Source organism: Vombatus ursinus, unplaced genomic scaffold (genome assembly GCF_900497805.2).
Source record: "Vombatus ursinus unplaced genomic scaffold, bare-nosed wombat genome assembly UNPS02014778.1, whole genome shotgun sequence".
NCBI lineage: Eukaryota > Metazoa > Chordata > Mammalia > Diprotodontia > Vombatidae > Vombatus > Vombatus ursinus.
Genome location: NW_020954556.1, coordinates 33220895 through 33247270, shown reverse-complemented (window position 1 = coordinate 33247270; position 26376 = coordinate 33220895). Strand labels below are relative to the sequence as shown.

Here is a 26376-nt window from a genome sequence, read left to right as displayed (position 1 = left end):
CTGACCTTCATAGGATCAGAGATTTAGAACATGAAGGGACCTTTGAAGTCAACAAGTCCAACCCTCTCATTTTATGAAAGGGAAATGGCAGTTCAAATTATTTAAGTGAATTGTCCAAAGCCACACAGATAGTCAGAACCAGGTTTCAAGCCCATGTCCTCTAAATACAATGCTTATACTTTTTTTTAATGGAACTATCCTGTCTTACTTAACAAACAGAGAGATAGTGTCAAGGGCAATACTCATTGACAACATAAACCCATTTGTAAAACCTCATAGCAGCACTTTTTGTAGTAGGAGAAAAATGAAACAGCATGCGCCCATTCACTAGAGAAAAAAAATGTGGCACATGAATGGAATGTTACTGTGCCATAAAGAATGATGATGATAAGGAATTCAGAGAATGTTGAAAAGATTTGTATTAACTGATGCAGGATGAAAGAAGCAGAAAGAGAAGAATATACAAAATGACTTTAATCATGTAAATGAAAAGAACACAAAAATTAAGATAAATGCTGTGTAACTGTAATGATGAAAGACACGAGAAAATGTACCTCCCTCCTTTCCTTAAAGTGGTGAGTGGCTGCATATGTATCAGAAGAAGTTTCTGTGGCAACTGGTCTTGCTTAATTCCTTTTATGTGCTATGAGGAAAGGCTCACTGGGTTGTGGAGGGTCCAGGGTGGGGAATGGGGGGAAGGAAGGGACAGGGTGGAAAGTGGGTATGGGAAGGGTAGTGAACACCCAGAAATGATTTTAGAATAAAAATAAAAGGCATCTATCTATATGGTAAAAGATTATGAGCAATATTGCCTCAGAAGAATGGGAGGTATAGTAAACAAAAAAAAAACACCTCAGTTTAAAGAAGGTTTGGCAAGAGACACAAGTAGGCAAAATCATCCTGAAGACCCTGAAAGAGCAAAGTGGAAGGAGGACAACAGACAGCCAAATGATGGCAAAAATCTGAAAAGATTTTCACAACATTCTTTTTACTCTCAGTAATTAGCAGAGCTACCACATTTGGCTCCTAATATCAGAGTCCCAGATATGATGCTAGAAGGAGAGGAAATGACACCAAAGAAAGTCCAAACAGGAAATGCAGTTTACCTAGACCAAGTGAAGACCACAGAAGGGTTCGGGAGGAGAGGTTGGGGGTGGGGGACATTAAGAAATTATTTTCCAAGGTAGCTGAAGAAGAAAACAAAGGCATGTTAAAAAACAAACAAAAAAAAAAAAACCTTGGACCTCAAATACATACTCGACAACTTTTCTATTTCCATAACAGTTTTACTAGAATAATCCTTACAACAACCAAAGGCATTCTTACTGATGGAGTTAGAAGGGAACTGATAGGACTTTGCAAGTTCCATTCCCCAGCAGATCACTTCTCTCTCTCTCTCTCATTCAACTGACAAAAGGATGCAAAGGATCCAGTATCCCACTGTGCTTATTGTTTGCTGACAATTTTAAGTAACATTTAACTTAGAAAAGGAAAATGATACCTTGAAGGCTTTTCTACAACATATCTCCCATGCAAATGTCAAAATAATATAAGATTTCTTAAAAGATATAACAATGATAATCTTGTTCAATGACTTCTCATCATGTCAAATGAGGAATAAAAGGCGTTCACCACTCTGAAGGAAATCTAATGCAACATCTGAAGGATTATCTAGATATGAGTTCTTCCAGATGTTCCTCTTTATAGGTAACATTATGCCAATTGCAGACTCCTAAATGAGATCCAAACTACTTTAAAGAGTTTAGCATAACTGTCGACATAAGAAAAGTCAAGTGGATGACAAAATGCCTATGTTACAGGCTATGATATGCAATTAATGGATGAGCCCATAAAGCTCATCCAGTAGTATATGTATCATGGAATGGCATTATAAAATGATAATGAATTGGACCAAGAATTAAACAAAAAGAGGAGAATTGATTGTTTATCCCACTAGAAACTACAGTTATTTTAATAATTTCAAACTTTCCTCTGAAATAAAGACCCATTTTATAAACACTATCTTGCCAGTGATGTTACATGGCCAGTCATGAAACACTACAGACAACAAAGAACTGAAATTGAGAAACACATTACAAAAATGGCTTTACAGAAAAGAACAGAGGTAACGGATATCATCAGTTAAATGTATAATAACAAAAAAAGGCAAAGGGCTCATTACATGGTAAAAATGAGAAATAACCAGTGGACACTCTACCCTGTGTGATCCAATGGTTTCTTCTTGATGAAAAGACAGACAGCAAAGAAATGCTCCAGCATATTGGGTAGTGGCAAATTTATGGGAGGATATCAGTAAAATTCCAAATGATGGGCAAGCTGCATTGTTGGAGGGAATATACCCACATGTGTGAAATAAATCACAGATCTATTTGAGTATTTACTATATGCAAAGTACTGTACTAGGTAACTCAAATACAGAAACAAAAATGTCAATCACTCCCTGTCCCCAAAAAGTTTCCAAGAATATAATGTGGGAACAAATTATGTACACAGATGAATAAATACAAAATAATTTCAGGAGGGAAAGGACATTAACAATGAGGGTATTAATAGGAGTGGCACCTGAGCAGTCATATCACACATATACACATGTGAAAACTCTTTAGGCTTTGAAATAAACTCTGCTCCCAAGATACCCTAATAAAAATTCTTGAAATGGTCATTGAACAACCCATTTTGGGGGGGGGAATTGGGGAGGGGTGGATTTCTGATTTTATCAGTGTGAGAACTCATTTGTAACACAGTATTAGAGAGTTGCCTTCAGAAGCTAAGTGATTCATGGTCATACAGGTAGTATGGGTGAGGAGCAGCACTTGAACACACATTCTCCTTGCTTCAACACTGGCCCGATAGCCAACGTATTATGCTGTTTCAGCTCATGACTTAAACTGGTCTAAGTGGAAGGAGAGCATGGATGCCAGCTGATAAGGAGGTGTTTGTGGTTCACTGTGCTAGCCAATGCAGAGATGATGGATAATGCTTTGAATGGTGTTGTTAAGTCAAAGGAAACTGACAGCAATATGGTGATGATTTGCTGAAGGGCAAGGTAGCTTTGATCTATGATTAATTTTGCAGAAACAATAATCAGGATACACAGCCCAGAAAGTCATATATCTGTACCTCCTCTGCTATTACTTAAGAGAAAAACACAAATGACCAAAAAGTAAGGTAAGATTGGAAATTTAATGAAAGCAAATTAGAGGGCTACTCCTTAAGTCAATACCTGTTCAGTCCTGTGTTCTCATATTACCTGCAGCTGCATCTATAGTAGACAGAACGTAGTAAGTGACATTCATAATGAGAATAAAATCATCAAGAAAAGCTTAATTATACTATTATAATTTAAGAATGTTAGAACCTTTTGGAAAAGTGTCCATAAAATATTTAAAATCAACAAGTTCTATTACTTAAAAGGTTAACCCTCAGTCATCTAGAAAATTTATTTATTCAAGATAGTTTATTCTGGGCTATCAATATCCTAGGCTATCAATATCCTAGGTTTTACGATATAAAGGAAATTTATCTTCCTGTTATATTTTTTCCAAATACTTTGGAGCTAAAATAAAGTACAAAATACCTACCATGATACAGCAACATGTATAAGGAATATTTCCTTAGATGAAGGACAAAAGAGGCAGAATGGTAACAGTTCACGAACCCATTTCTTAGAGCATGAAATTTTATGATTTTTATATGTGAAAAATACTTCAGAGGGGGAGGAAAAAAGGTATAAGCTAGAAGTAAAATGTTAGATTTTCCCCCATAACTGTTATTAAATTATGTTAAACTAGGAAAGCACTTAAGCAGAAAAGTGTGAACACTGCCAATCTCCAAATGTAACGCTTATTATCTTTAAAAGCATTTTGTTACTTTTATAATACCTGAAGTGATATAATAATGTCAGTCACTTAACCAGATCTTAGAGTATAATATCTTCATCTTAAGTACTATTATTTCCAGTATTTTAATAATTTTCACACAGTCCTGGAATGTGATCTTTTGTGCTCTGATGACACTTAAATTAATAGCATAATTTTCTGGTACTTGCAACAGTTGCTTTCCATTTTGATTTTTTACATTTTTCTATATCTCATACAGATAAATCCTCTAATAATCTTTTTATCTTTATCTTTGGGGAATTCAAAAGGCTACAATAGAAAAAGGAAATATCAAGGGATTATAAAGCAGATACTTTAAAAAATTCAATTAATTTAATACTAATTGTAATTTTTCCAATAATGTTCCTTTAAAAGGGAACTAAATCTTTTAAACACTCAGTTCATTTGATCTTATTTGCACGCTTCATTGATGTTGTCAACTCTCTCTTACTGTATATCTATATCTGAATCTATTTAATCAAATCATATTTCTTTGTCAAGCAAGTCATAAGAAGTTATCATCTCTTTTATACTTCATTAACTAGTTTATTTTGACCACTGCTGACCACTATTTATTTAAGAGATTGATACTGATACTATTTTTATTCATGCTAACCGAGTATTTGCCCACAAGGTCAAAATGATACAAACAGAAAAGTATCTGCTTCTGAATACTAACCTTTTCTAGAATTATGCTGGCATGCTGGTAAAAATCTGTCAAGTGCATTTTGAAAATAAGTAGGCACTTAATCTTGCCCAGCTAAGCTACCCTATCTGCTTGACTAGAAATATCAAACTTACAAGCAAAAATAAACTGACATCTTTTTATTTTAATCATGCCAAACTCAGAAGTATGGCACAGAATAGGTTGGCAATATCTAGTGTTTCAGAAAAGCTCATGCTAAAAACAAAATTGAGATAATGACCATATTGTATATCTTTGCATAGTACAAAATTTTCAATGTTACTTGTCACTGAAGGTCACTGCTCCAACAAAATCAGCATATTGCACCAATGTTAATTATCAGAATCATCTTTGAGGTTCAAAGATTTTTCAGGAAGTAGTTATTAAAATGTGTGGTTCAAAAAAAGAAAAAAAGCCAAGATTTAAATATTCAACATGGATACACACCTTCTGGCTGATCCTAACACCCTCAACCCCAGGACCACGAGACATATAGGGGCAGGAAAGACTATGCTACCAAGCGTGTTGTTCAGCTGTTTTTCAGTCGTTTCTGACTCTTCGTGACCCCATTTGGGGTTTTCTTGGCAAAGAAACTGGATTGGTTTGCCACTTCCTCCTCCAGCTCATTTTAAAGATGAGGAAACTGAGGCAAGCAGGGAAAGAAAGGGAGAGGGAAAGCTAAGATTGGGAAGACAGTGTCATGGGCAAAGAACAGAAAGGTCAATGCCACTCAAACTGAAGACTACAAGGGTAGAATAGAGTGTCAGTAGACTGTAAAGATAAGAAGGGGCCAGTTGTGAAGGGCTTCAAAAGCCAAATAGAGGATTTTACACTGAATCCTGGAGGTGATAAGTAGTCACTAGAGTTTGTTGAAAAGGGGAATGATATGGACAGACCTGTGAGGTGGCAGGCAGACCATGACAGGCTTTCACAATAGTCCAGGTGTGAGAAGATGACAGGCCTCCACCAGGACGGCAGTAGTGTCAGGGAAGAGAAAAGAGAGTATATGAGAGATGTTATGAAGGTAGAAACAATAGGACTTTCATTAGCAAGCTGAAGACAACGCTTGCCTACCCTGAGCAAAACTCATCACCCTTACCCCAGCATTTAAAATATGTCTCCTATTTGCAGCTGTCCATCAGAAGTATGGGGCTTCACTGTGGGCACATGCAACTTCAAACACACACACACACACACACCCCCATCAAAGGTAGGATTTTCTGGCATTAAAAAGATGTGTATACTGGTCAAAAACTTAACAGTTTTATGCTCTTAGTAAAACCACAATAACAACTGAGACTTGCCTGGGGTTGTCAGATGTTATTTACAAAGTAATTCTTCTGCAATCATCTACCATAATCACATGACATCATGCTTAATTAGAAACAAATAATATCAACTCCACTTTTATGTTTTTTGAACACTGGAAAATAGGAGAATATCTTTGTCCTTCAACATACGAGTCATGCTAATGTTCGAGTGTATAAATACCACAGGTAACATTTTTTCTTTGCCTCTATAAATTCTGGCTAGTTTAAGAGGAACCAATGAAAAGAATGATAGAATATTTTAACTCTAACACCTATAATTGTACACTAAGAAAACAGAAAGCTAGGCACCTTAAGAGCTTCATGAATAATAAGACGCTGATAAATTTCTTCAGTTGTTTAAACTAAATTAAGCTGGTTTCTCAAACATTTAATTAATAATGCTCCATGGAGTTATGCTGAGCCTACCAATACTATCTTGGACTTTAACTCAATGAGATTCCCATTTATTGAACATATATTCTATAAAACTGAGCACTTACTTTATAGCAAGGAGCTATCTTAGGTATGGAGGGGGATGAAAAGGAGAGTAAGACATGATCATGGCCCTCACAGTCTAGAAAGGGAGTTATGACATACCAACACTTAAAATACTGAGTAAAAGGAATGTAGGAATATAGCTAAGATATAATGAAAGCTTGAACTAGTGGCCGTGGGAATGAAGAGAAGAAGAAGAATGTAAGAAGTGTTGCAGAGATAGAAATAACAATTAAAAGATGTAGTCAAAGATGACTTTGGCTAATTTGATCCAACTCAACAAGCATTACATGGTCAACAAGCATTTATTAAGCATCTATCATGCATCAGACATGGCAAAGGGATGGCACAGGGGAGGATCATGATGAAGATGATTATAATGGTGATAGTTAACATTTATAATGCATTTTAAGGATTGTCTTTAGAGTACTTTACACATATTATTTCATTTGATCCTCACAATTCTATGGGGCAAGTACTATTATTAGCCCCACTTTACAAGTGAAGAAACTGAGATTAAGGGAGGTTAAGAGACTTACCCAGGGTTACATACCTAGTTAAGTGTCTAAGGTGGAATTGAAATTTAGGTCTTTCTTATTCCAAGTCCCAGGGCTCAATCCATGATATTAAGCTGCTCCTGAAGAAAGCAGTCCTTGCCCTAGAAGACCTTGCATTGTGAGTTAACTTAGAAGTTAGTTATGCTATTAACAGAAATAAAGGACTTACAAAGACGAATAGGTTTTGAGGCAAAGATGTTGAGTTCCATTTTGGAAACAGTGAGTTGTTGAATGTAGGTGGTATATATGGTAGAGATGCCCAGGAAATAGTTAGAAATGTGGGTCAGCAGTTCAGAAGAACACATGGGACTGGACACATAGATTTGGAAGTTATCTTCACAGAGGTCATAGCTGAGGCCTTAGGTACGAAGAGATCACAAAATAAAAAAAAAAAAAACAAATAGAAGAAAGTGCCCCCCCCCCAAATCCTAGAAAATGCCAAAATTTACAGGAAAAAAAGAAAGGCCAATAAAGGGAGTTAAGAAAGTATATTTTTGAAAGTTGGAAGAAACTAGTTCAATGTTATGAAGATCAACAAAGAAGAATATTAAGGAGGGATTGGTTGAGGGTGTCAGAGGCAGCAAGGTAGTCAAGAAGGTTGAAAATTGAGAAAAAAATAAAAGATTTGTAGATTAGGAGATCAAAGTGACCTTTCGGTGACTAATGTCAGTAGAGCATTGGGAATAGATGCAGAAGAGAGGGAAATATTAGATAGAAGAAAAACAGGAAATTACTGCTGATATAAGACCTGGGAACAGACTGGACTAAAGATATAAGTGAAGAAGTGAGCTTTGTAAAGGAAGAGGGACACTTCTAACAGGAGAAAGGTGGATTATGACAGAGAAATGTTTAAATGAAAAGGTTAGAAATGAGAAAGTACGGTTCAATGGCCTCAAACCCAGTAGAGTAAGGGGTTGGGTGACAATTATTCAGAATTTATGATTTTCTATATGCACACTCCACCATTCTATGATATCTAAATCTTTGATCAACTCAAAAACCAATTAAACCCTGGAATAATAGAATAACATAACTCTATATTTCTTTATCTGGTCAGTAACTACCTAACGGAAAAATGTTGTCTCTTTCTTGTTTATGAATTTTTTATTAATGTAGATTAATTTTCAAGAAATGTATTTTAAATGACTAGTTAAGACTAATAAAGAATATTATAAAGTAATTTTAACTCAACACTTTATAGGTATTACTGATAAACTTGTCACATTTATGCCACTGAATAAGATTCTTCACTATTTTACATCTTCGTTCAAGTAACAGCAACGTTACAGTATTGAATGCACTGATGAAGTGAGATACTTCTCTGTACGTAAAGCCACCAAAAAAATGAAGTTTAGAGTATTTGCTCATCACTGGTCCTTCGTGCATTTAAGGTATGTAGTATTGTAAAACTTAGCCATGTTTTATTACAGACATCCCATGGGTAACTTCTAAATTTTTAATGTTGAAAGCCATGAACTACAGAAATGAAAGTTAAAAAAAAAAAAACAAAACCATACTTGCATTTAGCACATATATCAGAACTTAAATCAACAAATGGAAACTGTACCCTAATTGCCATATTAAACCGTGACCATCAAATATCAAATTAGTAAGGTTCTAGTATTCTATTTTTGTAATAAAAATTAACAAATTCCTTAGCCTAAGTATGATCAACCAGCGATCACCTAAGATAATGAAAGAGATCATTAGTGCCTGATACTAATACCACATCACAAAACAACAGGATAAACTGTATCAAGTTTTACTCCCCTCATGGCAAGAGAGGAAAAACATACTACTGAAATCCTACTCCACTGCCTCCTCATGGTGTAGCAAGGCCCTGGAAATGTCTCCAAAAAGAGTTCATGACAGAGGTTTGCAATTCAACTTCTTCTGACCCCCATAAAGTCTACGGCTTTTTTTGCCAAACCACTTTGGCAATGATAGGATTTCTGGGAATCTAAAACTAAATGTCTTAATTACTTAAACGTATTTCGAGGACCCATGATTATACTGACGTGGGAACTCCCTTCATCAATGTGGATCACCACTTTACCATACCTTATTAAATGGTTTCATGAGTTGCTGTGGCTGAGAAAAGCCAAATTCTGATGGCTACCCTAGTAACAAATCTCTCCAAATTTGGCTTGGCAGTCATCAAACAACAATTCTAGCTTGGTAGGACCTGTAAGAATTTGCATTGCACTGGCATGACTTTTTGAAATGAGAGGGTCACACCCATATGACAGTGAGCACCTGAGCTGGATTGTAATTGGAGAATTTCTTAATTACTTAAGAAAAACAACAGAGGCAAAAGAGAGCTGGAGTTCTTAAATGATTTTTGTGTCATGGAACCCTTTAGCAGTCTGGTGACCCTTGCTCAGAATGATGTTTTTAAATGCATTAAACAAAATGCATAGGATTATAAAGAAAATAGAATATGCTGAAATATATTTGTGTGTGGATGCATATATATATGCATATATATATGTGTGTGTGTGTGTCTGTGTGCATGTGTGTGTATACATACACACACATGCACACAGACACACACACACACACACATTTTAATTCACAGACCTAAGGCTAAGAACTCCTACAACAGAGGGAGCAAATGGTTCTCTCACAATAAAATCAAAGAAGAAAATGCATTAGTAATCACAGGTAGATCACTGAGAAGGGCAAGTGTGTGGTAAGGAGCCTGACTATAGAGATAATTCCCAGTATAGATAACTGGAAGCAAAGTTAATTTCAGAGGCAGTATGGCAAAGTGAATAAGGAGCTGGTTTTTGGAATAAGGCTGTACAATCCTTGGCAAGTCACCTAACTTCTGAGTTCTCTAAGACTCCAAGTTGAAAAGCTAGGTACTAATTTCTACTGGTAGAAGGGATTTCCTCAGCAAGAGTTCCCTAGAGGCAAGCTGATGGTGCAGTGGCAAGGGCTGGGCCTGGAACCAGGAAGACCATTGTTTAAATCAGAAACTTAAACTAGGTGTTCTGCCCTGGGTTCTGCCTCAGTTTCCTCAGCTGTAAAATGGGGATGGTAATAACATCTATGTCCCACGGTTGTGAGGATCAAATGAGATTTTTGTAAAAAGCAGTTGGCATATAATAGATACTATGTAAATGCTTATTCCTTCCCTCCCTCCTTACCTGCTTATTCCAATTGAGTCACTGATCTAGTTCAAAAATTTATATATGGAAGTTTTATTTTTTAATAACAATGGTTTTCCTTAGTATTCCTGGTCAGAAAAAAAAAACAGCTCATTATTTACAGATATTTTTATGTAAACTGAGGTAAAGGGTAGTCACAGACTTATTCATGCTTTTGGAATTAAATCAGTGGATGAGTTGTAAACAAAATCCAGGATACCTAACTGCTACTCAGCTGTCCTAACTCATGGGTCTCCACTATATAATAGAAATGTTTCCTTTAATTACAAATGTTTTATTCACCATCAGATAATGAGCCAGAAGCTTTTTCATTAAGTTCTTTGTGGTGTTTTTCTAAGAACATCACATTTTCACAACCTATCATAACATACGATGTCTGAAAATACCAAGAACCTGTGTCAAGTCTACTTGTCCTAGGCTGAACTATTTTAATAGAACATGTGCAAGCAACACTCTGATTTCTGGTGTCCATTTTAATGTGGTCAAAGCCCTCATCAGTATACATTGATTTTGATATAACCATTATGTTCTTGACATTGCTATATCTTACAAAAAGGCTTTATCATTAGATCCATGGCTTCACCAGTTACCAATTTCCCCAGAAGAACCTAAGTAAAGAATGGCCAGCACCAGAGTTTGAGGTTGGTTTGTTCTGGCTTGGTTTTTTAAACACAGAGTCACGAAATGAGAAATGAACATGATAGGCTGTTTATATGTTAAAATGTATAAAAGAAAATCCATTGGGTTAATGAAAAAAGTAAATAACTGAAATAAGTAGATGCTCAAGCCCTTGTCATTGAGAAGCACTTTGTGTTTATTTGGCACATGTAACAGCGGCAGAGGCAGCGGCAGCAGCAGCGCTGCCCTTGGTGCTGATTTCTTACTACTCTAAATGTCTCCTCCGAGCCAGAATACACTGGCTGTTGCTGATCACGCTGTGAGACACCTGCACTGGCTACTAGGCTTGTCATGACGCACAAAACCCTACCATCTTCAGCTTGACATTGTGCAAGTTATAATTATTCATCCAAATGAATATGTCAGAGCAGCAGCAGCAGACCTCTCATCAGAGCAAAAGAAAAATACATCAAAACATTATCAACCCAGCAGGAAGACAGGGACCATAAGGAAAATTACCCATTTTTAATATGGATGCCACAAAGCCATGTCTATTATTTTACAAAAAGAAAGGAAAATAAGGATCTTCTAAATTTAAAGTCCAGGAGCACTAAAACAGAACTTGAAATAGGTAAGAGCAGATAGTCAAAAAAAAAATCAATTACCTAAAATCTATTTACATGATCATTAATGAGATTTTGTATTTGTATTGTAGCAATGGTGTTTTTGCTGCTTCAGGAAAGAGTCTTACCAATGTTTCCATTAAAGATGACCTGCAAATGTTAAAATTTTTAAAATAAAAAATAAAGCCTTTCAAGATAGAATTTGTGTGCCAAATGTCCCAAACAGCCAAGAAAATGGAACTTTCAGAAAAATTAACCTGAAAGTATTTCTACTTTCAAAGCCAAAATCATTATTTCCAAAACTCTCATCAGCTCCCAAAGAGTCTCAGAATTCATTCTAACTTCACTAAGAACCTTTAATCTTTTTTTCTCTACAAAATCATATGAATTTTCAGAACGTTGATTTTTGTCCCTTATACAAACCAGCAAGATGATGAATCCAAGTATAAATACATCTTTTAAAATGAGTGAAACTGTAGCTAATAGGAAACACAAGAATTTACCTGTGGTGTCCAGGAAACAGAAAATTGAAGCGGTAAATCCACATAGCAATCTGGTGATTCTGTCGGATACTGTGGGGAAAAAAAAAAAGTGACAACTTCAACCATCCCTGTTCCTCTTTGTCTTTTAGGTTGCATGGCTTCCATTAAAACAGAACTACTTAAAATCCAAAGGGTTTATACATAATTTTCAATCTGGCAATCTCAGAAAGCTTTGTATGAACAGGTAGTACTGTAAGACTGTAAGTTCCATGAAGACGGAGGTTGTGTTATCTAAACTTTGTATCACCCTTAGCACCTTAATACAGTGGTGTATACATGGGAAATTCATAATATGTTTGTTGTTGTAATCTCTTAAAACAATTAAGAAATATACATGGATACAGAAGTACAATGAAAATTATACAGATAATTTTTTTCATCAAAATATGATTTTCCACACTGACACATTTGCATTTTAAGATGAGAGAAAGGTCGGGATTTGCTGGAAAAAAAAAAAAAAACTTCAAATATACTAAAAAAGATGAAACTAATGAAAGGAAAAGAAAGAATGCAAAGACTAGTCCTTTCAGGGTTGATAAAGCCCAAAATCTGAAAATGATCTGACATTAATAGAATCTTAGGTCTAAAATTATCTTACAAAGTGAAGTCTTTCTGGAGAGGAAAGGCTCTCTAACTCAGTCATGATAACGAGCAGGGATTAAAACTTCCAAAGGAGGCCATAGAATCTCTCTAGGGTTTTAAATCAGGAAGAGATAATCACATTTTAGAGAGTTTAGGTAGAGCCCATTTAAAGGAAGCTACAGAATATTTGCTCACTTCTTGAGAGTCCAATTCTAGGATTCCTTAGTTTCACAGGTAATTAATTATATTTTTTTCATTATTTTCCTTGAAGAAAATTGAATTCCAGAAAAAGAAAATTTGCTGATGAAAAAAGATATACACTTTTTTGTGTCTTATTTTAAATCCCTTTCCTACCTGCCAATTTTAAGGATTTTATTGGATAAGCATCAAAGTGGCAGATCACCAACAAGAATTTGAGTGGAAATTGATTAGCACCCCAAAAGATCTAAGTGCTAAAATGAAGGTTTTACTCTGCTGAGGGCTATACAAAGAAAGGTATTGATTTAAGCCTGTTGATAACTTAAAATCTAAAACTGATTCAATTCAAAAAATATTTATCGATACACTGAGGTAGGCTGATATGTAGAATGATTTAAAGGAAAAACTAAAGAATAGCTTTGATATGATGTAGCAATAAGCCAACTGACAGTCAAATCTTGACTGATTAGGTTAATGGAGGGGAACAGTAATGCAGATAACCTGATTCTCAGATGGTATAAAAATCATTTGTATTTAGCACTGGAGTGTATTTTTGTATTTACCTTCTGGTAAATATATCTGACTTTCTAATAATTCACATCACTTCAAACAAAACAATAGGAGCATGTTATGAGGCCCTCAACTACTTAAAAAGTGGCAAGTATTTAGTTTCCCTATTTTGTGCACTATTGCCTGCTGGGTATAGTCAGTCCACCAATAAACATCAACTTTCATATGGAAGCAAAGCACCAAACAAATACAGCAAGTGGGCCATGAAGTTTGCATTAAATATATAGCATTCATGACTTTGGACATAAATGGAAATAAATGTACATAAGCCATTATGTTAAGTAGAAAAGCATCTCATCTTACCAGCAAATGATATTTTAAAAACTATAAGACCCTTTATGGTTTTGGAAAAGCACCTGGGCTAGGTTATAAAAGACTTAGGAAGAAAACCTCCACAAAAGAGAAGCAAATATCACAGAATTCTCAGATAAATTTCTTGAGGCTTCAACTAAATCTAAACAACTTCACTATTTTCTTTCACTTCTGCTCCTATGAAATCTTTTGTAATACTAAAAAGATAGACTTTAAAAAATAAACAAATAAATAATAACAAACAAAATGAAGAAATCTCATTATCCTCTTAAACTTTCAGGTCTCCCAAAGATCAAAATGGATGCCAATTAATTTTCTATATTTGTTTATTCACTGAAATCTAAAGCCAAACTGTTTTTTAATATCAGTCTAATAAAGATTAGAGTTGTTGCCCATCTCCATGCATCCAGCCATTTCAGTGGGTTCTAGAAATATAGTTCAAGAACTTTAAATCTTACTTTCTAATTTAACTTTTAACTTTAGTTTTGAAAGATCCTGATTCTTTTTTTTTTCCTTTTAGATAAGAAAGACCTTATCAGACTTATTTAGCATGAAACCTCTCATTCACCTATCCTTGAAATTAAATACTGAGTTCAAGGTGAGTTCTTTTGTCACAAGACATTATGGTCTCTGTGCTTTGAAAAAGTGTCATTTTCTTATGTGTTGAATATATGAATTAAGCATAGTAAATCATATACAGTGAATCTATTTTCCTTTCAGTACTTCTGATGTTAGACTAAACAATATAATGCAAGTAAGGTAAAGAAGAAAGGTATAGCATGTAACAGTGGCACACATCATTCTTTTCACAAAAGTCCCTGTTTAAAAAAGCATCCACAACTTCATAGGCTTTCAATTCAAAGTGAAGCAAATAAAAAGTAAATTAAATGATAAATCTTTAGCCTTGATGGTGTCCCATCAAACAACTATACGTCTAAATATAATCTAGGTCAAAGTGGACACAAAAGGTCTGACAAAAGAAACAAAGCTCATGTCTACTGAGGCCCTCTGCCTGATTTAGCAAGTCAAGGGTTCTTGCTTTACTTCTGAAGGCAAAAATACTTGCAAATGAATAAGCAGAAAATCTTTTCAGACAAAACTATCACCCACTTAAAAAAAATCCTTACTCAAACAGATTTGCTTAGTGAGATGTTAATTAAATAGTTTATCAAACTTTATCCCCTACACTGAAGAAAAAAAAAATCAAAGTTCCCTAAGATGCATACCTAGTTTGTGAATCAGTAAATTTAATACAAAGAGTAGAAACCTACCATGCTCATTTTCATGGTATTTGTCTGTAGCTGTAAATGTCCTGCAAGCAGTCATGTACCTCAACAGCACTTTACCAAATTTCAAGACATCTTTCCAAAGCCAGTATGTATACTTTCATACAATACTACCACAGAGCCATCGCCCAATTCTCAACTTGAGTTTTACTTGGAAGTTTAAATGACTAAAAGGCTCCAAGTGACATAAAAGTATTTCTTCAGATATCACTGAAACATTCAATTTGCAGTGACCAAATACCTTCCTAGGAAATGAAATGCATGATGACTATTATAATGTAACATCCTATTAGGTATAAATGGCAATAGTTGCTATAGAATCACTGGTGTTTTTCAGACTCTAAGACAGCCTTTTTCCTCACAGAAAACACAGCATAAGATTTTTGTCTTGGGCTTTTAGCCCTTTACCTCCTGATTCTTTGATCGCATAGCTTCAGTTGGTAGGGCTGTGTCCTGTGATAAGGAAACAAAGCAGGGTAATGCTGGGGGATATTCCCAACCCAAGTACTCACCTGGGATCAATTTGTTTGGCAGGGAATCCTGATTTTACTTGAATTTGAAAGGAGAAATTGAGGCTGTTCTTTGAAATTAAAAAGGTCATTTTACTTATATATCTTAAATGATTCACAGCAAAAATTAAATGAAAAAAACATGAAGATAATTTTAGAACAATAAAGCATAAAGTTTTCTGGTGCTTTTCATGTATGTGTGTGTGTGTGTGTGTGTGTGTGTGTGTGTGTGTGTGTGTGTTTCAGGAGTGTCGATATGTATTGTCAAAATGTGGGAATGGAAATTTATTTCTTTCACTTTGTTCTTAGGGATCATCTTGAGCCTGTTTCATTTGGTTTAAAATAGCTCCAAGGTATTGAGGCTTGATAAGGGCCTCTGAACAAAATTTTTGTGAGAACGATGACTCAACCATTTCAACTCTAGTAGCTGTAGTAGTATTTAACTTCTATATTCTTTGAGGCTACTCAGTGACACCTTGACTCGGGTTCTTATTTTCCATACCTAGTGAAGAGATGGTCTATTTATATAAAATGACAGGCCACTTATTTTCAGGTTTACAAAAATAACTTTTGCCCTTCTCCCATATCTTATAACTCAGTTTGAACTGATGAGTTGCATCGTATACTTTAAATGGACAGTTGCATCTATCATTGCATAACTGACATCCTGGGAACAAAATATCCCTAAAAGAGAAACTTTCTTGCAATTATTTTCATTCAGTTCCTATTTAAACTGAGATCCTAATAAATAATCCCATTTACCATTAGAAACATCCTGACTTCTCCTTCACTTTAGAAAGGAAAGAAAATATGATCTCTTAATTCATTCCCATCTCTTAGAACCTTATTACTTATGAACTCTACTAGCACAGCTGTGGCTGCTGCATAAGGTAACATCTGAAAAAGTCCTTTTGAAATACTGTGATTCTCCTTATTAGTTTCTTAAGAAGGAGAACATGTAAAGAATGATAATCAGTAAGTCAGACAAAATGATAATCAGTAAGTATAAAATAAAATTTTATTCATTCCAATCTTTGCAACAACAAATACCTTTTTTGTTTGTTTTATAAACAAATAAGGTTTTAGTAAAAATCTTGGTGGGCTGTCATTATGAGACTTTTTCTGAGGATATAAAGATTTTCACCTATCTTAGGAGAGTAGTATTCCTATTAATTAAAATGGAGAGTGAAATCATTTTATGTCAATTAAAACACAATTGCTATACTTCTCTTGAAAATAAGATTACTTCCTATTTATTCTGTCTCACAATTTTAATACCAGTTGGTCTTAAAATTCAACTATACTATTCAAAACTAAAGAGGAAGAAGGAAGGGGAAGGAAGACATCAAGAAAGGAAACAAGGGGATAGGGACTGATAAATGGAGTGATTTCTCAACATGTCTTATATGGGCACCATCAGATATCAAATTTCCGTGTCACCCAGCAAACGGTTTTATATATTAATTTTCTCCTGTGGCAAGTTTAAATGCCAGACACATTTTTAAAAAGGACAAACACAATTGATCTTTTCATCACTACAATCTTCTGAAATAGAGTTGATTGATGACTACTAGGTACAATGAAAAAGTTACATGTCCTGATTTTTTTCATATTCCAATGTTTCCCTAGTTATTTCTATGTATGCCTCTAATCTACAGAAACTGTCTATTCCAAATACTATTCAAAAACTACATTCCAGGACCATCAAAATAAAATAAAATAGCATTGTTTTGGGTCAGTAAACAGAACATGTTGTTATTGAGAAGTATTGATTGTCAATATGCTAAGAATTCTATGGCAGGCATGACCTGCCTAAAGTCTTTACAATATACCAAAGGTGGGAAAAATTCAGGAATACAAAACACAAAGGAAACAGGCAGAGGAAAGGAAAATTCACAGAAAGGAATGAAAGCAAAAAGGAATAAGGAATGGCTATTCCAGAGCACCTAGTGGACTTAAGTTGTCACCAGTATCTCAGTAGATCTCAGACAAAGACCCCAGATCAATGGAACTCTGGCACTTGAGACAGGAGAAGCTTCCAATGTAACGATCTTGTACTAATTTCAAAGTATGAAAGATGCCAGGGCTTGCTGTTTCCAGATGTGGAAACATTCAATTTTAATACTTCTGACTACTACCTTCATGCACATACATGTATAGATAGACCTATATTGACAATACATTTAATACCACCATTTCAATATGCACAGAAAAACTGTGTTCCAATATATAGAGGATACATATTTATTATATATGCATTCTAAAACAATAAACTCTTTTCACCAAAAAGGCATGTTAGCTGGTTCAAATGAGTTCTAAAGGGCTTGACAAAGAACTCTCAGTCATAACTTTGCTCCAAAGCTTTTTAATCTAATCTGAATATTCAGGCAACTTTTTAAATCCATATCTTCATTTGAAAACCAACAGAAGTTTCTAACATTATTGCCCATGAAAATGTTTATTTTTTAAAAAAAAGTTAAAATGATTATTGATCACCAATTAGTATTTGCTGAATGCTCACTGTGTGGTGAATAATACTTTATTTAGTCTTTAGAAAGGAAGTTATCATCTACATAATAACTCAAAGAACTTTCAAACTTCAGCATTTTAAATAAAAAAGTTTCATAAAAAATAACTTCTATACTTTTGTCATGGAGTGTGTCCAGCCTCATTCTTAAATTGTGACTAAAAAAAAATCAAAACAACAAAAAGAACTCCGTCAAACCATTAATTACTCCTTTTAAGTTACCTGATCTTTTAAGACAACAGTAGGAAGTCAATTCATTGATATGAAAAAGAGATAAAGAAATTCAAAAATTAGTTTCTTAGGTTAACTGACACAGCTAAGATTCTCTGTGGTAGTCTACTGGAAAGGAACTTGGATATGGACTTAGAAGAAGTCTTATCTCCATCCAGTTGCATGATCATTGATGAAACACTCAACTACACTCAGTTTAAGTTTATTCATATGGAAAGGAATAATTTTGCTCTACCTGCCTCCGGGGTTATTATGAAGAAAATATTTTTCTTAATCACAAAACACTGTTAAGTATAAACTATTACTACCATGTCAATGACAATCATTTAAATGAAAACAAAACTTCACCTTTGCCTTTAGCTTGAGAGTGATTAGATGTTCTCTCCCAGAAGTGTCTTTGGCTTTTAACTTGATGGTACTAAAGGAAGTATCCACATATACAAGTCTGTGGAAGAAAGAAAATGAAAATAATGATAACATTTAGAGGAATTACAATTTGATTTTTTTTCCTGTGCTCCTATTAATCTATTACAAATATTAATCAGAGGCAGTCCTGCGTGGCAGCCATTTCTGCGGCTGTAGATTTACTGCTGTTAATACACTGACCTGGTGCTTAATGCAGTCATATATCTCCGGGTTATTTACAATGTGTGTCAAGGCTCATGCTGTGGTCAGTGAGCACCACGTTTCAGTTTTCCATCACTGGAACCTTTGGCACACACAGCATGTTCCTGTCAACCTCTACTTAGGTACACATTAAACTTCCTGTCAAACTCTTTGATCCATTTCTGCAGTTTCATACAGTATGAGCCTTTTATGCTTTTTTTATTTGTTTTTCTCCTCAATGAACTTCTCCTTTATTATCAATACCGTTCTTGTAGAATATCCAGCTGATATTTGTTCATATACACAAATTGATCCACCAAGGAAAATACTATAAAAGTACAGGTACAACCTGACTTATTTCCAATAAATTTTCCTTCATAAAAAAAAGTTTTATTCAATATCTATTCAATATACAGAAGTATATTCAATATACTTCTGACACTTAACCTTGGTCCATATAACTAATATTTTAAACATATAGCATAAGCACAGTTGTTTTGGTTTTAAGTTGCTACAAAAACATGAATTTCCCACAATGGAGACCAATACACTTCGAAATACATCATTTTGTGGAAATATGGTCCCCTGAGTAGTATAAGCTACTGCCAAAAAGGTTCAAATTTAGCAGTATATTTACTAGTGAACTGGGCATGCGGATATTTTTTGACATTTTTACAATACCATTCTCTTGTAAAGATAAAAAGCAGTCTAAGAGTATTGCACAACTTATCACCTAGACTGATGGCAAGACCCATTAGAGTTCAAAACTAGCATTAGCCTCCTGACCTATCTAACAATTTTTTTATACCATTATATGTGAGTCCAGTCACTTGAGCTGGCATGCTGGGAAAATGGTTTTTTTACAAGAGATGCTGGGCAAGGAATTGTGAAGCTCTCTTTTCTACAGTGAAAAATAGATCTGAACCAAAGAGGGCACAAAGTCTTAGCTCGAAGAAGCAAAAGAAGAAAAACAATTTGCAACCCATGGTTCTAAACATTAACATATAATATTAAACATTTTTTTAAAAAGCATTCTTAGAAAAAACTTTTGATCTATTTATATGACCATCACTGCTTCCCCCAACGTCACCCTGGTAGCCAAATGTCTAAAATCCATTTATTTATCAGGGGAGTATATCAACATGATATCACCTATCTATCTAGATATTGGGTACATGGCACTTGGGTGGCATCCAAATAAGCGAATAATATTTTTCACATTTCATGAGTTTGCACAGCAAGGTACAGAATGCTTCCTTACCCACAGATATACAGACAGGTATTCATACAAGTGGGCTTCAAGATGTTTATAGACGGGGGAAAATCATTTGCTAAGTTTTTACTATATACCAAAAGAAAGTGAAACAGACCTGCTCTCAAAGACCTCACATTTTAAGTAGAGGAAAAAATACACATAAGAGAACTCAGACACAGTGCAAATGGAAACTTCTGTTTGTCCTTAGGGTGTAACTGGAGGGCGGAAGACCCGGACCCTAAGGTCCACAGGCTCTTATGGTAAATACTGGGAAAGCAAGATCCAGAAGGGATGCAGGTTGGTGGGATTCAGAATGGGGCAGCTGCTGTATTCTGCTATCCAGAATCCTGTGATAATCTCTGGGTTGGATGGTTAGTGATCCCTAGGTAGATTGGGTCTTAAAATAGTTTTGTTAAATCGAAATGAAAAATTAACTCTAGATCTAGTCTTCATTATTGTTATCATTATTATTATCATCATCATTCATGTTATTTCAACCACTACCACCACTACTACTAACTATCAGTTATATAGCACTTCAAATAAAGTGCCACACTCTGATTGATATATTTACCAGATAAGAACACATTTGGATTATTCACTAGGTTCAAAACAAAGCCTAAACAGATTGGTTGAGTGGCCTGGTTGTGCCTTTAGTGGCCTCTAAAAGACCACTGAACAAGTTGGAATTGGAGGGTTGAATATCTGGCATAAGACAGAAATTCTAGAAAAACTGAGAAGGAACTGCTGGAGGGGGGAAGAAGAAGAACATTTCAGTCTTAGCTTTGGTCTCCTCCTTCCCTCCCCTTGAACTGAAAAGGACTTCGTGAATTTCAGAGCTCCAGAGGATTTGGGATTTCCCATCCTCCCAACATCCTTGGGAAACCAGCAGCTGGTGGCAGCTTCTGCATCAGGAACCAAGGACTGAGTGAACACAAATTCAAAGCTTACTAACTATGTGACCCTGGGCAAGTCACTAAACCTCTATCTGCCTCAACATCTTCATCAAAATATAGGATCTACCTCCCAGGGTTGTCATGAGGATCCAATGGGATAATAATTGTAAAGCACTTAGCACCGTGCCTGTGTCAGTGCTACAGAAATGTGAGCTAGTGATGATTATGACAAAGAGCTCAGGAGAAAAATTATACCATACCTAAAAGGAGCATATTGAAGAGTCCAGGAAAAGGACTTTGAGGAACTATGAGTTATCCCTTTGCAGAAGTTATCCCTAAATTTGAACCTACATTCCCTTGGATCCTAAATGTACTGTTAGAAGAATGTTTCACAAACTTGGGGAAGGGGGAAGAAAGGAACATTTTTAACCAATTTTATTTTCCTTTTAGAAAACACCCCTCTCTGAAAGCTAAATGGAGTTAATCAGTCATAATTTATATGAATGTCTAATCAAAGCAGGAAGCACAATGGTGGAGACTCATGAACTACTGAGCATTGGAAAAGTACTCTTAACCTCTAGGGACACAGTAGCCAAGTTCTATTAACTTAATCTTCAATGCAGAATTGGGGGGGGGAGGGGGAAGGAAATGGAGAGGTTGGGGAGAGGGCAGAAGAGTAATTCCACAGTTCACATGTGCTACAAAGAAATGTTCTGACCATACCCTTTGATAAAAAGTAAAACTACCAAATTTTTAATTTAAAAATCGAGCAAGGTCTATATACTATCTTCTAAAAAAAAGTATGACTTTCTTATACTATCATACTAAAGTTTCAAAATTTCCTATTACAAGAGAGAACTCTACCCCAAATTATACATTTAAAAACAAATATAATACATATATTTATATATGATTTGAGTCATGAAATATTTATTAAATTGTTGCTAGGATTGTGCTAAGTTTGGGGGTTACATTCTACTGAAGGAAATACAGCATTTATACATACATACATACATATATGTGTGTATACACACACACACACACACACACACACACACACACACACACACATGGAAAGAGTAAGAGAGAGAGAAAAGTAAAAACAAGATAATTTGAGGAAGGAAAGAAAACCAACAACTGGATTCAGTAAAGGTTTCAGGTACAAGGTGGCACCTGAGTGAGCTGTGAAGGGAACTAAGGTTCCAAGAGACAGAGGTGAGGAGTGAGTGAATTCTAGGCATGGGGGATTACAATCTGTAAAAAGGCAGGAAGAAAAAAGACAGAATATTCATTAATCAGGCCAGGTTAAACTTAAACATGAGTGCATAAAGAACAATATGAAAAATTCCTTAACTTAAGAAGCAAGTGGGACTGTGGGAGGCTTTAAATGCCAGACTGAGGGGTCTGTATTGTATCTGAGAGATGATATAACACCAGTTAAGATTTCTGAATTGGGGATTTCATCATCAAGCCTGGATCTTCCTAATATTAATTTGCTAGCTTTGTGGAGAATATTTGGAGAGGGAAGAGACTGGAGGAATGTAAACCAATTAGGAGACTATTGCAACATTTCAGGTAAGAGATGATGAGGGCCTAAATGAATGGAGTGGTCATGCAAGTTGTAGAGGAGACAGATTTGAGGGATGTTGCAGAAGTAAAGTCAACAAGAATTGGAATTGAGGAAGAAGGAAGAATCAAGGATGACTCAGACCATGAGTGTGGATGACTGGAAGGAAAGTGAGGGCCTAAAGAGAAATTGGGGACTTCAGAAAAGGGGCAAGTTTGTGGGGGAAGATAAATTCCAATCCAACAAATGCTTATTAAGTATCTGGGGATACAAGATAAAACAAGATAAATACAAGATTAAGTATGCTGGGGATACAAGATAAAACAGAAGACAATTCTCATCCTCAAACAGCTACGTGCTTTTCAGTTCTATAGGATGAAAATCTTGTACAAATTTCCCCAAATATTAATAGATTCTAGCTAACATTATAATTCTGAAAAGCCCTCAAGTTTACAATCATTTGAGTTAGTCATTCAAATTATGATGTGCCAAAGACTTAAAATAAATTGTGCCAGATATAGAAAATCAAGCAGTAGACCAAAAAGAAAAACTACCCACTTCCTTCCCATTCATTGCTCAGAAATTGGCTTCCACTAATGAACTAAACAGGCTCTCCTGCTAACGACATCATTATAACCAGACTTACTAATCTGTATAAATCCTCACCCTCTTTGACCTTTCAATTACATCTGACAGTGTTGATCAACCTCTCCTTGAAACTGTCTCGCTTGGCTTTCATGGCGCTGAACTCGCCTGGTTTTCTTCCAACCTTCCTATAAAACATAATTCTTAACATTCTCTTTTCTAGTTACATTTATGTACTTGTAATCCATTCTAAATTTAAATTAGAGCTCCTATACTCATGGCTAACGAGTCTACATCTCTAGTTCCACACTCTCTACCTAATTTCCAATTCCACGTCTCTAACTTCTCCCAAGATGTCTCTACTGAGATGTCCTGTCATGATTTCAAATGCAACTTGATAAAGAATAAAATCAACAGCTCCTTGTCCTACCCTTTAAACTCCTCATTTCTGTCAACAGCAATACCGTCCTCCATGATCTCATAATTAAAATCTTGGAATGACTTTGGACTCTAAAAAAGAACACTGAATTTGGCACTCTTCCTCTGCCACTTACTACCTGGGTGCTCTTGGCAATTCATTTACAGGGCCTTGGTTGCCTCATCTGTAAAATAATGGAATTGAACTCCCTATGACAGAGTAGAGTATGAAGCTATCATCTTAGCCAAGGCTTCCATCACTAGTTTTTAAAGTCTTCCCTGTATCTATTTAACCACCAGTCATATCCATTCCAGAAACCACAGCCAGATTTATTTTATTGCACATACAAAGTAGAACAAAAAAAGGATTATATGTGAACCTGCGAATAGTAAGGAAGAGAAAATAGGTTGGTCCTGTAGTAAGAAAATGACAGGGTAAGTGAACAAAATCAGGAGAAACAGAGGAAAGGATCCAGAGCATGGGAAAGACAACCTAGCCTAACTTTTGGGAGAACATGACAAGCACAAATTGGTGATAATCTGTACAGTTGGAGGAACTCCCAACTTGATGAGATCCCAGCTCTATTTCAGTATAATGCTTTAGTTCATAATTTTACAGTAGTCAAAGAAGAGGATAAGAACTCATAATGTAATGAAACATTTTCAACCTACAGAGTTATAAAGTTAAATGAACAATGATTCTCTGAAGGCAACATGCTGAATTTTGTTGAGCAAAAAAATGCAAATGCATTTCTAAAATATATTAAATCCTAATACTATTTAACAAAAACATGTTCCAGTCAATCTGATGCCCCAGAGTCACACAAAAATGGCTCTGAGTTCTGAAAAACTATGCCAATGGAGCAACATTGGTAGGTGCTTTCAAGCTAAAAGGCTTTGAATATGCGAGGGGCCCAAGAATGGACTGGATGTCTGGTGTTCAAGGACCAGCCTTGCTAGCTAAGTGTACAAAGTCTCATCACCAGGTTAGCCATTACCAGTCTTAATTACAAAGAGGTACATTTGTCAGTCACAGCAACTCTCAAAGATCACCCACTAAAGTCAACATGTATTGTGATGTGTCAGTAAAGGGATTACTCACTACAACGAAATAATAGATGTCTGAAGTGTTGAAGAAATATTAAATAATAAACATACTTATCCCAACCCAGAGTTTCTATTTCTTCAACAAGACATGAGTAGTAATGAGGAGGAGGTGGTGGTGCATACAGCTCTTGTTTATTCTTCAGTGCAACTTCCTATTTAAAGAGAAAGACAAAAATACATATACACACATCAGCTCCAGTGTGATGGGATCAATATCAAATTACTATAAAAAATGTCACTAATTTCTCTGGGATAATCCAAAAACTCTGTAAATCTGGCTGACTCATACCTCTTTCTTCTCAGTTCTGGTGAAGCATGGGAAAGTTAAAGAACTTATCAGATGATAAAGAAAGTCAGTAAGGATGTCAGGGGGGGATTTAAAATTTCTGAGCCTCCACCATCCATTAAATGTCACTCAGATAATAAAAAAAGTTCATCTAAAAATAACTATGCTCAAACTCTTCCACTTCTTCATCCCTCTGAATCTATCAAGGGGAAAAAAAGTACCTCATGAAATGCTCCAAGTGGCTTCACTGGCACAAAGGTAGGAACTCACTACTTCAGTGAGTTTGCCTATCTTTTCCTATTGTTATATCCTTATCCAAATAAAGAGACAAAATAATCAATACTATTCTAACTATCCATGTCTTAATTCAGAGGTGGGGAACCTGCGACCTTGAGGTCACACGTGGCCCTCTAGGTCCTTAGGTGCAGCCTTTTGACTGAGTTCAAGTTTTACAGGACAAAATTTGTTCTGTGAAGTCTGGATTCAGTCAAAGGGTCACACTTGAGGACCTAGAGGGTCACATGTGACCTTGAGGTCGCAGGTTCCTCACCCCTGTCCTAATTCTTTCCATTCATTAGCTCTAGTATTTTATATACTATTCTCCCCTTCTTCATCAAGGCTTTTTGCCATTCATTAATAACTCAAAAGTCATCAGGAAAAACCATACCCACACGTCAATAGGTAGCATTTATACAGCATATTCAGCGCTGCAAAGCACTTCACAAATATCTAATTTCTTCCTCACAGCACCCCTGGGAGATAGATGCTATTATTATCCTCAATTTACATATGAGGAAACTGAGACTGGCAGAGATCAAGTGACTTACTTGCCCAGGGTCATACAAATAGTAAGTGTCTGAGGTCACATTTGAACTCAGGTCTTCCTAAGTCCATGTCCAGTACACTATCCATTGTACCACCTAATGATCAAAAGAATGAGAGGAAGGCCCTCTCCATCCCAAACATAGTATGGAATCCACATGGAAGACCCAAAAGATGACACAGACAAGAATCGTATGGTCTAAACTGGCAATGAGGGGTCATGATAAGCACACTCACTGGATGAAGGACTCACATCATTGAGCCACTGAAGTCATGGCCACATTGCTATCTTTTGATCTCTCTAAGGTGATACAGTAAAAAGCTACAGCTAAAATTTATAAAGAAAATAAGATCAAAATCAACAGCGATAGAGCAGTTGGCATTAAGAATGAATACTGCTCCATTTTGAAGTTGCTAACGTTTACAAATTTGGCATTTGAAAAAATATTTTAAGATACTCTCAATTTTATTGACTGTAAGAAATATTTACAAATTACTTTGGTGTTCACATTGTCAGAAAAGCCAGAAGGCATTACGAAAGTGTAGGAGTGCAACAGAAGGAGGAAAGGAATTGACAAGAAAAACATTGGGGATGAGACAGAAAATTTAAGTTTTCAGAAAAAAAAAATCCAAGTTGGGAGGGGAAGAGAAAAGCAGGAAAAGAGAGCTATCAATTTTTTTTCCTTAATAGTATTTTATTTTTTCTCCCAATCACATG

General features: G+C 35.5%; 1 protein-coding gene across 1 annotated transcript in view; it reads right to left on the bottom strand.

Annotated features, from left to right (window-relative positions):
* Positions 1-26376, bottom strand: part of FANCL (FA complementation group L) — an 81449-nt gene that overhangs the window by 19839 nt on the left and 35234 nt on the right. Inside the window, exons 5-7 of the mRNA XM_027865187.1 lie at positions 24602-24702; positions 18466-18562; positions 11864-11932 (exon numbers count right to left, since the gene is read on the bottom strand). Coding sequence (XP_027720988.1) covers positions 11864-11932; positions 18466-18562; positions 24602-24702 — 267 coding nt within the window. The remainder of the gene's footprint in view (positions 1-11863; positions 11933-18465; positions 18563-24601; positions 24703-26376) is intronic.